General features: G+C 35.7%; 1 protein-coding gene across 1 annotated transcript in view; it reads right to left on the reverse strand.

Annotated features, from left to right (window-relative positions):
- IQCH (IQ motif containing H) overlaps window positions 1-12859 on the reverse strand; it is a 369607-nt gene that overhangs the window by 231512 nt on the left and 125236 nt on the right. Inside the window, exons 10-12 of the mRNA XM_053719577.1 lie at window positions 12187-12253; window positions 9215-9298; window positions 7625-7800 (exon numbers count right to left, since the gene is read on the reverse strand). Of these exons, the coding sequence (XP_053575552.1) occupies window positions 7625-7800; window positions 9215-9298; window positions 12187-12253 (327 nt within the window). The remainder of the gene's footprint in view (window positions 1-7624; window positions 7801-9214; window positions 9299-12186; window positions 12254-12859) is intronic.

Here is a 12859-nt window from a genome sequence, read left to right on the forward strand (position 1 = left end):
TACCTTGTATCTAGGAACCTTCTTCCAGCCCCCTGATCACATGACTGTGACTGTTTATTATCTATTTGTCTTAAATTTAGCATTGTTTTGTGCTAAATCTTAAATAACCCCCTGTGCCTGAACACAGTTTTATCTATATGACCCACGTGTACTTTCTGTCTCTTTGTGTTGAAAAGAGATTTTAAAAGCCTGTGATAAGAGGCAGCCCTCAAAGGCTTAGAAATTAGCATATGAGCCTACCTATGTTTAGTTTAAACTAAGAATACCAAGAGAAAAGAGCAAATTTGATGATAAAAGTAAATTGGAAAGTCGATTAAAATTAAAAGTCCTATTTGAATAATGAAAGTTTAATTTATACTAGACTGTCCCTTTAAGTAATCAAATGATAATTTTCCATTAGTTTCTCTAAGTACTGAGCTTCGGTTTTCAAGACAAATATAAGATAAAGAAGCAAGTGTGTGTACACAAAATGATAACATAATAAGATCTGATATTACCTGTAACTCAACCCATTGTAATAGGCTGTGGTTTTAAAGCACAAAACCAGCTACTTCATATACACAAATAAACCTGAAAATGCAATTTCTCCTACATTTTATACTCTGCAGCTGGTATAATAAGTAATTGAAAATACATTATTATAAAAACAATTTTACAGTGTTCTGTCCCTTTAATGTTTACAGTGCATGCAACTTGCATTGCATAAAGCTATGAGTGCCGGCAGTTATGTGTAGTGTGATATCATTGGAACACGTAGTCTAAGCAAGAGGAGAATGCACATGAATATAAACTACTGGTTTGCTTGACTGCTTGTGTGCACAGTAAATGTTATCACAAACGCTTTAATCACTGTTACAAAAAGCATTTTTGCAAATATATCTACAGTGGAATAAATGCATGGTTTGTCTTCAAGCATCTTTGTACAGCTTACAAACTAGTTTTCTGTGGCAAGAAAACCTTTATTTTACCATCCTTCTTCTTTCTGTGTAGTTCAACTTTTATCCACTAGTCGGCTCCATACACAACTAACTACACAATTAAGAGAGTATATTACAATGCTGCTGTTTTCTATTGTATATATGCATATTGCTTCCTTCTATATTTTCTATATTTGCAGATCCCTATGAACAATTAGGGCCAGATTACCAGTGGAGCGCTAAAAGATACGCACGAGCGATAAGGGGTATATCACAGGTGTTTTCCGCTTGTATTATAAGTTGAAAGTAAATGCAATAGTGATTATGCTAGAATGTCCTCAGAGCGCTAGAATGTCCTCAGAATTAACTGTTTCACAAAACAAAAAAGTGCCACAAAAGACATAAAAAATTCATTACAAAGTAAACTTACACTCATATTAACACCATCTATTAAAAATGATTACAAAAAGGGCTCAAAGATATCAGGTCTCAGGTGTTAGAAAAAAAATCAGGCAAAGGGCTTTAACCTAGACATACATACTGTACATACACATTTCTAAAGATCTCACAAAAGTGAGTACACCCCTCACATTTTTGAAAATATTTTATTATATCTTTTCATGTGACAACACTGAAGAAATTACACTTTGCTAGAATGTAAAGTAGTGAGTGTACAGCTTGTATAACAGGGTAAATTTGCTGTCCCCTCAAAATAACTCAACACGCAGCCATTAATGTCTAAACCGTTGGCAACAAAAGTGAGTACACCCTTAAGTGGAAATTTCCAAATTGGGCCCAATTAGTCATTTTCCCTCCCCGATGTCATGTGACTTGTTAGTGTTACAAGGTCTCAGGTGTGATTAGGGAGCAGGTGTGTTAAATTTGGTGTTATCGTTCTCACACTCTCTCATACTGATCACCTGAAGTTCAACATGGCACCTCATGGCAAAGAACTCTGCGGATCTGAAAAAAAGAATTGTTGCTCTACATAAAGGTAGCCTAGGCTATAAGAAGATTGCCAAGACCCTGAAACTGAGCTGCAGCACGGTGGGCAAGACCATACAGCAGTTTCACAGGACAGGTTCCACTCAGAACATGCCTCGCCATGGTCGATGAAAGAAGTTAAGTGCACGTGCTCAGCGTCATATCCAGAGGTTGTCTTTGGGAAATAGACGTATGAGTGCTGCCAGCATTGCAGCAGAGGTTGGAGGGGTGGGGGGTCAGCCTTTCAGCGCTCAGACCATACGTCGCACACTGCATCAAATTGGTCTGCATGGCTGTCGTCCCAGAAGGAAGCCTCTTCTAAAGATGATGTACAAGAAAGCCCGCAAACAGTTTGCTGAAGACAAGCAGACTAAGGACATGGAATACTGGAACCATGTCCTGTGGTCCGATGAGACCAATATATACTTATTTAGTTCAGATAGTGTCAAGCGTGTGTGGCGGCAACCAGGTGAGGAGTAAAAAGACAAATGTGTCTTGTCTACAGTCAAGCATGGTGGTGGGAGTGTAATGGTCTGGGCCTGCATGAGTGCTGCTGGCACTGGAGAGCTACAGTTCATTGAGGGAACCATGAATGCCAACATGTACTGTGACATTTTGAAGCAGAGCATGATCCCCTCCCTTTGGAGACTGGACTGTAGGGCAGTATTCCAACATGATAACAACCCCAAACACACCTCCAAGATGACCACTGCCTTGCTAAAGAAGCTGAGGGTAAAGGTGATGGACTGGCCAAGCATGTCTCCAGACCTAAACCCTATTGAGCATCTGTGGGGAATTCTCAAACTGAAGGTGGGGGAGCGCTCCGTGATGTCGTCATAGAGGAGTGGAAGAGGACTCCAGTGGCAACCTGTGAAGCTCTGGTGAACTCCATGCCCAAAAGGGTTAAGGCAGTGCTTGAAAATAATGGTGGCCACACAAAATATTGACACTTTGGGCCCAATTTAGACATTTCCACTTAGGGGTGTACTCACTTTTGTTGCCAACGGTGAAGACATTAATGGCTGTGTGTTGAGTTATTTTAAGGGGACAGCTAATTTACACTGTTATACAGGCTGTACACTCACTACTTTACATTGTAGCAAAGTGTCATTTCTTCAGTGTTGTCACATGAAAAGATATAATAAAATATTTTCAAAAATGTGAGGGGTGTACTCACTTTTGTGAGATATTGTATGTGTGTGTATATATATATATATATATATATATATATATATATATATATGTTTATATATGTGTACCTATGTGTATATATATGTACACATATATACACATATAAATACATAAATACATATGTACATATATAAACATATATATATATATGTGCACATATGTATTTATATGTGTATATATGTATTTACAGACATATATACACATATAAACACGTAAATACATATGTATACATATAAAGCCATATATAGAAGTGCATTGGAGCCCTTTGCAGTTAAGTAAATGAAAACATGAAAAAAACTTAAATTATGCAATAATCATTTTTAATAAAGCTTTTAACTATGTATTTACCGTACATATTTCAAATTCCTATGTTCTTCACATAGTGGAATGTTATTATTATTATTATGAGTAGAGCACCAACAGGTTCCGCAGTGCTAAAGACATAGGTCTAATATGCAAGGTGACAGTTATGGGAGACAAAGGGATAGAGGGCCCTGCCAAGAGTTTCACTGTTGTAAATCATCTCTCATTAAAGGGACACTGAACCCAAATTTTTTCTTTCATGATTCAGATAGAACATGCAATTTTAAGCAATTTTCTAATATACTCCTATTATCAATGTTTCTTCATTCTCTTGCTATCTTTATTTGAAAAAGAAGGCATCTAAGCTAAGGAGTCAGCACATTTTTGGTTCAGCCCACGGACAGCACTTGTTTATTGGTGCTGTCCAATCAGCAAGGACAACCCAGGTTGTTCACCAAAAATGGGCCGGCATCTAAACTTACATTCTTGCTTTTCAAATAAACATACCAAGAGAATGAAGAAAATTTGATAATAGGAGTAAATTAGAAAGTTACTTAAAATTACATGCTCTGTCTGAATCACAAAAGAAAAAATGTGGGTTCAGTGTCCCTTTAAGGTGATCTACAAAGCAGTTAGGCTCGTAGGCTTACATGCTAAGGGGGTTCAAGGGGATAGCTAAAAGAGGAGAGGGACTAAGATAGGAAAATGTTAGTGTATATTATATGCATCCCAGCGCTTGAAAGTTTGAAAACTAGGGGAAAGTCGTGTAGAGCGAGGCAGAGAGTTTCACAAAATAGGGGCCAGTCTGGAGAAGCCTTGTAGACAGGAATGTGAGGAGGTAACAAGAGAGGAGGAGAAAAGGAGGTAATGAGCAGAGCGAAGGGGACGGGAGGGTGAGTATTTTCTAAGTATTTATAAATAGATATTCCTATATATATTTGTATATAGCTATACCTATAATCATGTGTGTATATATATATATATATATATATATATATATATATATATATATATATATATATATATTGAGCACACAATATTGTAAGTTCGTCTTTTTTGGGGTCGTCGGGTTAGCACGCAAGCGAAAACACTTTACTTTCAGCTCATAATATGAGTGCAACGCAACGCACACAAAAAGCTTACTTCTAGCGCAGTTAGCGCTCGAGCGGAAGCGTTAAATAATGCTCCACTTGTAATCCGGCCCTAAACCTTTAATGCCACAAAATATATATATATATTATAAATAAATGTAAATAATTATAATAATATTATAATTATAATAATTGTTATAATTTAATTATACTTTGAATATAATGTTTATTTTACTTCTTAATAGGAAATGCTGAAAAATAGTATGGAAGGCAAATTTGGGGGAAAAATATTATATATATATATATATATACTGTATAGTAAGTGCTTTTTTGTGTAAAATGATTATTGACTGATATATTGTGCTTAGTAACTTTGATAAAATAAAATGGAAAAGTTATTTATAATGCTTGATATATTTTGCAGTCCCCTCTTGTGAAAACTAAAGGACTTATATAATGATCACAAATACTATCTGTTATGAGATGGCAGAGGTGGTGGTAATCAGTACCGGTGAGTACCCCCATAAAAATGCAATATACAGTACAGTATGTGTGTGTGTATATATATATATATATATAATCAAACACAGCTCTGCCTCTCTTCTCTTTATATTTTAATAGTAAGGAAGGGGAGAGTCTTTTTCCCTGATCAGCACTCATGACACACCGCCTCATGTCAGATGTCTTTTGTAGACCTGGTGTGCACCTTTTGGAAGATATATATATATATATTCATATATATGTACACATACATACAGAAACACACACACACACAGTGTTATGAATAAATGCGGTGGAAATTTTTAAATAGCAGTTAATAAAAAATGATTGTGTTCTTTCAAATGTCTCTATTTTCTCAAACTAATTTATTATATTGCTTGCCTACCAAAAAAAATCCATGATTAATATGTGGGTAGGTTATGACCTTTGTTGTAGTCGAGCTGTTTAAATTGATAAAAGCTGTTGAGGTGAGACTATAATCGCTCACATCTTTAGTGCCTCGGAAATGGCCTCTGTGGGAATTGAACTAATTACTACACATCTGTATTTATTTGATCCACGCAGAATTATCCTTCTGTCACTCCGAGAAGAAGCTGCCAGCCTTTTGGATAACGCTAATTCATCCCGCGCCGCCCTCCTGACTCTGATTGTAACGGCAAAGCTGCGAGGAAATCAATTGATAATATAAAGAGAAACATTGCAAGTTCAAAAAGGGGCAAATTGCCTTTGTGCTGTATGGAGGACGGTGAGCTTCTGGGAGGCTTTAACTAGTTACTTATACATTAACATATGCTTATAATGTATTTATATATGTGTGTGTTTATGTGTATATAGTGTGTATATATATATATATATATATAACACTCTCTCTCTCTCTATATATATATATATATATATATATATATTTATATATGTGTTTGTTTATGTGTATATAGTGTGTATATATATATATATATATATTTATATATGTGTGTGTTTATGTGTATATAGTGTGTATATATATATATATATATATATATATAACACTCTCTCTCTCTCTCTCTCTCTCTATATATATATATATATATATATATTTATATATGTGTGTGTTTATGTGTATATAGTGTGTATATATATATATATATATATATAACACTCTCTCTCTCTCTCTCTATATATATATATATATATATATTTATATATGTGTGTGTTTATGTGTATATAGTGTGTATATATATATATATATATATATAAAACACTCTCTCTCTCTATATATATATATATATATATATATATATATATATTTATATATGTGTGTGTTTATGTGTATATAGTGTGTGTATATATATATATATATATATATATATATATATATATATATATATAACACACTCTCTCTCTCTGTCTCTCTCTCTCTCTCTCTATATATATATATATACAAATACACACTCACAGACTCACAAATATACATATATGTTAAATATAGGAAAAATAATCCCTTTTACTCAACCACTGCAATTTCTTACTAGTCCATGATTAGTGGATTAGTGAAATAATTCATCCCTGTTTAATTATTGATATTTATTTTTCAAAGCACCACCAAAATCCCAGACATGAGTAGGGGGTAACGCAATTACACTGATTTATAGGGGGGGGGGGGGGAGAGAAAGAAATACAGAAACATATAATATACTAAACTAAACAAATACATACAGGAGGAGTTCCAAAGAGCTTACAATATATCTATATAATGCATACATACAATTAGGTAATTTCTTGAGGTAAAATAGAAGTGTGTTACAGGTATAAGGCTGAGAAGCAGATGAAAGAACTGAGGTCACTAGGGAAGCCACATTATATTGCCAGTCGCCCATCACTGTTCTAAACACGGTAAAACAGTGGTCCATATCCCAAGGTGATCAGGTGTGATGCTGCCTGAATCAAGCTAAAGTTTCTCTTGTAACCCATTGGGTAAAACATTTAGTGATATTTCTAACATGAGATATAACCTCTTCTTATAACATCTGATATAACACTATATACAAATTCCCATGAATTATTTCTGTTGTTTCACATAACTTCTCTAATTCCATCTCTATTACACCTTATAAGCTTCTCATACAACTCCTCTATAGTGACGTATATGCTTTCCTTAACTCCTCCCTTTGCTCCATATGATCACTCCCTATATCTCCTACTGTATAACTCCCCCTATTGCACCATGTGCTGTGGGATTTCAATCTAAGCCCACTACAAATAGCCCAGCTTTAAAATAATAAGACTGATGCATGAAGCTTTGTTAAATGAACCATGAATGGTAAACGCACATAGAATAAATACTACCAGTTGAAGAAAATATTTATTTATTTATTTAACATTTTATCTTTATTTTTTCAAGAAATAATAGTATTTATATAATTAAACGTACTGGAAAAAGACACAAAGGTCTAGATTCTATTGCAGTTGAAGATGTAGCTACCTGGTGGTTTCAACAAAAGTCTTAATGTTAATATAATTTACAATGATTTTTCTTTAAATTATCTTTCGCTTATTATTCAGTTCCTTGAATTCTTCTGAACCTAAATATTTCTAAAATGTTAATTATAGTGGTTTCTGGTATTAGTACAGTATGTAATGTAAAGAGGATCTCTGACTTACGGGAAATCTGCCTACAGCCTCAGGAATAACAATGGTAAATCTCTCATGCAGGTCGGAGGCATCCTTGGGATTGCCAGCTAGCACAGCTGCCCGTAGACCTAGAAGTTTGCGGTAATATTGTTGCATCTCCTCATCCAATTCCACTGGGCACACGTAAATAACATCCACATTGGGATCTGTAAGACAAAGATGTGTATTCTTGACCAGGCATGTTGATAATTGACAGACCATTAATTAATTATACTTAATTATATCCCAAACCTTTTTTTCTATTTCCGGCATGAGTTATAACTTCATCCTATAACGCTTTTAATTTCACAAAATAACATTTTCCTACAATTCCTATTACTTTAGATTATTATTTCTATAACTCCCCATTGAATCATTTAACCTCTTACTATACCTCCTGATATCACTTGATATAACCTTCACCTATATCTAATCCATTAGTTCATATAACTTCTCCTAAAATGCTACTCTCTAAAATTCCTGCTATTTTGTCATATAACCTCTCCCTGTAACTCCAACTATTGCTTCATATAACCTTTACCTATAACCCCCTCATTGGTTCATATACATGATCCCTAAAGATCCAGCTATTACGTGATATAACCTATAACTCACCAGTTGGTTTATATAACCACTCCCTGTAACTCCAGCTATTGCTTCAAATAACCTTTACTTATAACCCCCTCAGTGGTTCATATAAATGGTCCCTAAATATCCAGCTACTATGTGATATAACCTATAACTCTGCAGTTGGTTTGTATAACCTCTCCCTATAACTCCAGCTATTATGTCATATAACTGCTATCTACAACTCCAGCTATTGCTTCATATAACCTCCCCCAATAACTCCTCCTTCTGCTTCATATAATCTATATCTGTAACTACTACTATTCCTTAAAAAAATCCAGTTTTATAACTCCTCCTACTGCTCCATATATCTTTATAATTCAATATATTCTTACGTATAACTTTCTCATAAAACGGTCCCTTCTGAGCCATATAACTTCTCTCTAACTCCCTAACTGTAGAATTTCAGTCCGAGCCCACCCTCGAAATAACAGATAATATTATTTTTATAAAATTATAATATATAGATGGATGTACAATACACTAAAACTCATTTTATTCATCCATAGATTATCTACTTGTAATCTTCTTGATACATTGCACAACCTTTTTCTTATTTTGGGTCCTATTTCTCAATAAACCATCGCCTAATATTTCCTCCTACAAATTCACCTAACTTCTGTTACTTCCAGTTTTGCTTAGTATAACTATATAATGCACCCTGTTGCCCCATTTAGCCTCTTCGTATATCTCTATCTATTGCTCAATGTAACCCCTCCCTATAACTCCTGCTGCTCCCTGTAATAACCCCCATAACTTATACTGAACCACATATTGTCCATATAAACCTTCCCCAACTTATTAAAGCAGATCCCTAATGTTTATTTCTTCTTCAAATAACAACCCATACAATCATCCCTATTGACTTATATAGTTCCATTTATTGCAAAGAACATGCAGCGATGTAATTCAGAATAATTTAATATATTCCAGGCCCCATTGTTCTGGTTTAACCTGCAATATCACAAAGTCGTCCTATCTGCAGGTTCTGCTGGATGTGCAAATCAGAGGTCTGAGCTCTCTGTTTTTCTGTGTAGCCTGCAAAAAAAATGAAAAGCAAATGCCAAGTTAGAATTAAAAATTGTGGCAAATAAATACAATGCACTGTGCAGGGGTCACACAGCCACAGAACCTGGCGAAACATCTACAGGGAAACAGGACATACCTGAACCCCCAATACCATGCATAATTCTAATACCTCTGACAAAAGGATGTGATTTTATAGAAAGCCCTGATTTAGGGAAGGTTTTCATTGGTGGAGCTAACTTTGAGATGCAAAAAGTTAAATTATTTAGCAGGTGTTATCGAAAATCGCTCAACAATGGCAACGCAATTTCTCTGTAACGTCTAAAGTGTTATCGGCTTCCATTTTCCCCTCAGTTTATAAACTTTCTCATTACATTTTATAACTGTGTGAAAATGTCATCAGACATTAAACATAACCCTACCCTCATTTTCATTTAATGTCCAGCAGCTGTTAACTACTGGTTTTACCCTTGCAGTCCTTACCTGTGACTGACACAGTAGACATGCACACATATTTTTTAAATATGTAGAAAAAACTAATGAATTATAGGTACCGTTTATATGTAAAATGATAGAGTCAATATAATCCTAATTCTGCATACAATTTTATTCACTATGTGTGTATTTTACATGTTTTAACTGTTTCACATTTTGAGATACCAGATGTAAAATAGCATTTTAACACTATACAGCTAGGAAAGGCGGTAGACAAATTTAGGTTGCTAACAACTGCATAAAACAAGCTGGTTTATCAACAACCATTTTAACAGCTAACAGACTGACGGACACGATTAAAGCTACCTGGGGAAACTTGGCCTTTAATGCTTGTTAAACAACTTCATTATGTTTCTAAACATTTAACAGAGTGATGGTCGAATAGCAATGCTTTGCAGCCCTCCCTGTCAGTGAAGGGGTTAAAGAGACACTGTACCCAAAAATTTTCTTTCATGATTCAGATTGAGCATGAAATTTTAAGCAACTTTCTAATTTACTCCTATTATCAAATTTTCTTCATTCTCTTGGTATCTTTATTTGAAATGCAAGAATGTAAGTTTAGATGCAGGCCCATTTTTGGTGAACAACCTGGGTTGTCCTTGCTGATTGGTGGATAAATTCATCCAACAATAAAAAGTGCTGTCCAGAGTACTGAAACAAAAAAAAAAGCTTAGATGCCTTCTTTTTCAAATGATAGCAAGAGAACGAAGAAAAATTGATAATAGGAGTAAATTAGAAAGTTGCTTAAAATTGCATGCTCTATCTGAATTACAAAAGAAAAAATTTGGGTTCAGTTTCCCTTTAAGGATGTAAAAAAAATGAAACTAATTTCACTTAATTCTGAATCACATGTATAAATTTTTGTTTTGTGATATTAGGTGTTCAGCTATTTCTTTAATTTACAATGCCCTAGTTTGGGCATGAACGAGTTAATTGCTGTAATATTGCAACTTAACCTATTGTTAAAATGCACACAATATGCGTTCTTTTACAGAAAACATCTAATCCAGACCCCCCCCACACACATCCACTCATGCACAGCAGCAGGAATGATTTCTCAAGGGACCTTGCACACCTATTTGCCTGCACTTTGTAAGGAAACATCTTTTTAAGTTCCCTTAATTCATAAATGTAATTAAATAATTACATTAGTGCTAATTAACATGAAACTGCAGATTATTTAAGCGCAAAAAACACTATTCAACTTCTTAATTATTCTTGTTCACACAGCATTTCCTTTTGCTCGCGCGCCCTAGGTGCAGATAAAGCAGCCCATCTGCTGGTAATTAGAACTAAATAATTTCCGACAATGTAGCTTATCATTTTGACTGCACATTTGATTAAAAACAGTGTACAAGCAATATCCCAGAGCGACAGCGTCAACACAGAGATGGGATGAAGGGGGTTAGACCTGTAAGCTCCTAGAGGTGAGTATGTGCATACTGCATCTAGAGATGTTGACAGTGTCATGGCCATGCCCCATAAGAAAGATATTTAAGCAGAAACATACAGACAAATATAAAGAGACAATCAGAAACAAGTCATAGAGCCATATGCAGACACACACACAAATAAAAAAATGCACAGAGGAACATACCCATACTTCACAGTGCAGGACACATGAAACAAAGCTGCACACATACACAATCCCATACATAAACAAATACAAAGATATGCGCACACACACAGTTATGCAAAGACACAACTGCATACAAAAAACCCCACTCATATCCATGCGCAAGCGCACACAATACAAACATTACCCACATACACATATAAAGACATATAGATCCATCCTGTGCTCAACACTCACTCATACAGGGCCATACACAGACGCAAAGCCACATAGACCCATACACTTACGAAACCGCATATGCTCACACACTTGACAGTGCAAAGCACATTTACACAAACTTCTGCACATACGCACAAACAATACAGAAATATAGACAAATACACATAACAAACTGTTCTCGCACACACGTTGTGTCTCATACAAAACCCACACACATAATCACATCTATATATAAATGTGTGCTTTTTCACACACACACACACACGCAGACCTACATCTATGCGGTTACGCAGCCACATACACGTGTACATGCAGAGAAGTTTCTTAACTCATTTCACACAGATGAAAAGCGAATTATAGAAAATGGCCCCTCGGCTGCTCATCTCCCTCCTTATCCCCACATCCCATAATGAGTTTATTTGTTTAACTCCCCGAATTAAACGCCGCTTCCAGTGCAGGCCTGGTAATATCACTCTCATCATGTCGAGAACATTTTCCTGCAGAGACCCATCTGAATAAGAGAAGGTCCCCGCGCTGAACTCAATCAGAGAAGCGTAATGTGCTGGGTAATAGAGGTGGCTGATAGATCTGGAGGCTAAGAGCTCTTTACCTAATGATGGGATATGGATAATGCTCCTCCTGCACATCCTGATGTGTTTCCAGTTGGATACCAGATGCTAAAAAATCAAGAGGAAGAGCAATGAGTGAGAGAGGCAGTCTGGAACACACTTATCCGAAAGGGTGAGGGGGGTCTTAAGCTTCCTTGCTTCATCCTGCCGTACGGTTAATCCAAGCTTAAATTATATTAATTGATTTAATTATATGCTTTAAAAACATCTCCTCATCCCCCCCCCCAATTAATTTAATTAGGAGGCTGCATGATGCGGCTGGTGAGGGGAGATTAAGGCCTTACTCGCTTTAATTAAAAGAATATGAATTAACACGGAAAGTGTGTGGTGGGGGCGTGAGGGAGGTAATGCAAATATAAATGAAATGGTGCGCACTAATTAAAAGGCCGTGTTAAATACTTCCTGATGGAGCAATGACAGGAGAGAGGAGTTAAATCCCCCTTGAAGTGAGCTGATGTGTGATTCTGCAGATGTGTAAACAGTCTATTAAGTTTATACCTCCCACTACAGGGTGATGCTGATATTGGCAGTCAGTCCCTTCCACTTAGGGTGACAGCATCACTGACAGTTACTAACTCCATCTATAGGGTGACACAGTGACAATACTTGTGTGCCTTTCCCAATGCAGGGTGACAGAGGGGGGCTACTAGTCTG

Source organism: Bombina bombina, chromosome 6 (genome assembly GCF_027579735.1).
Source record: "Bombina bombina isolate aBomBom1 chromosome 6, aBomBom1.pri, whole genome shotgun sequence".
Taxonomy (NCBI): Eukaryota; Metazoa; Chordata; class Amphibia; order Anura; family Bombinatoridae; genus Bombina; species Bombina bombina.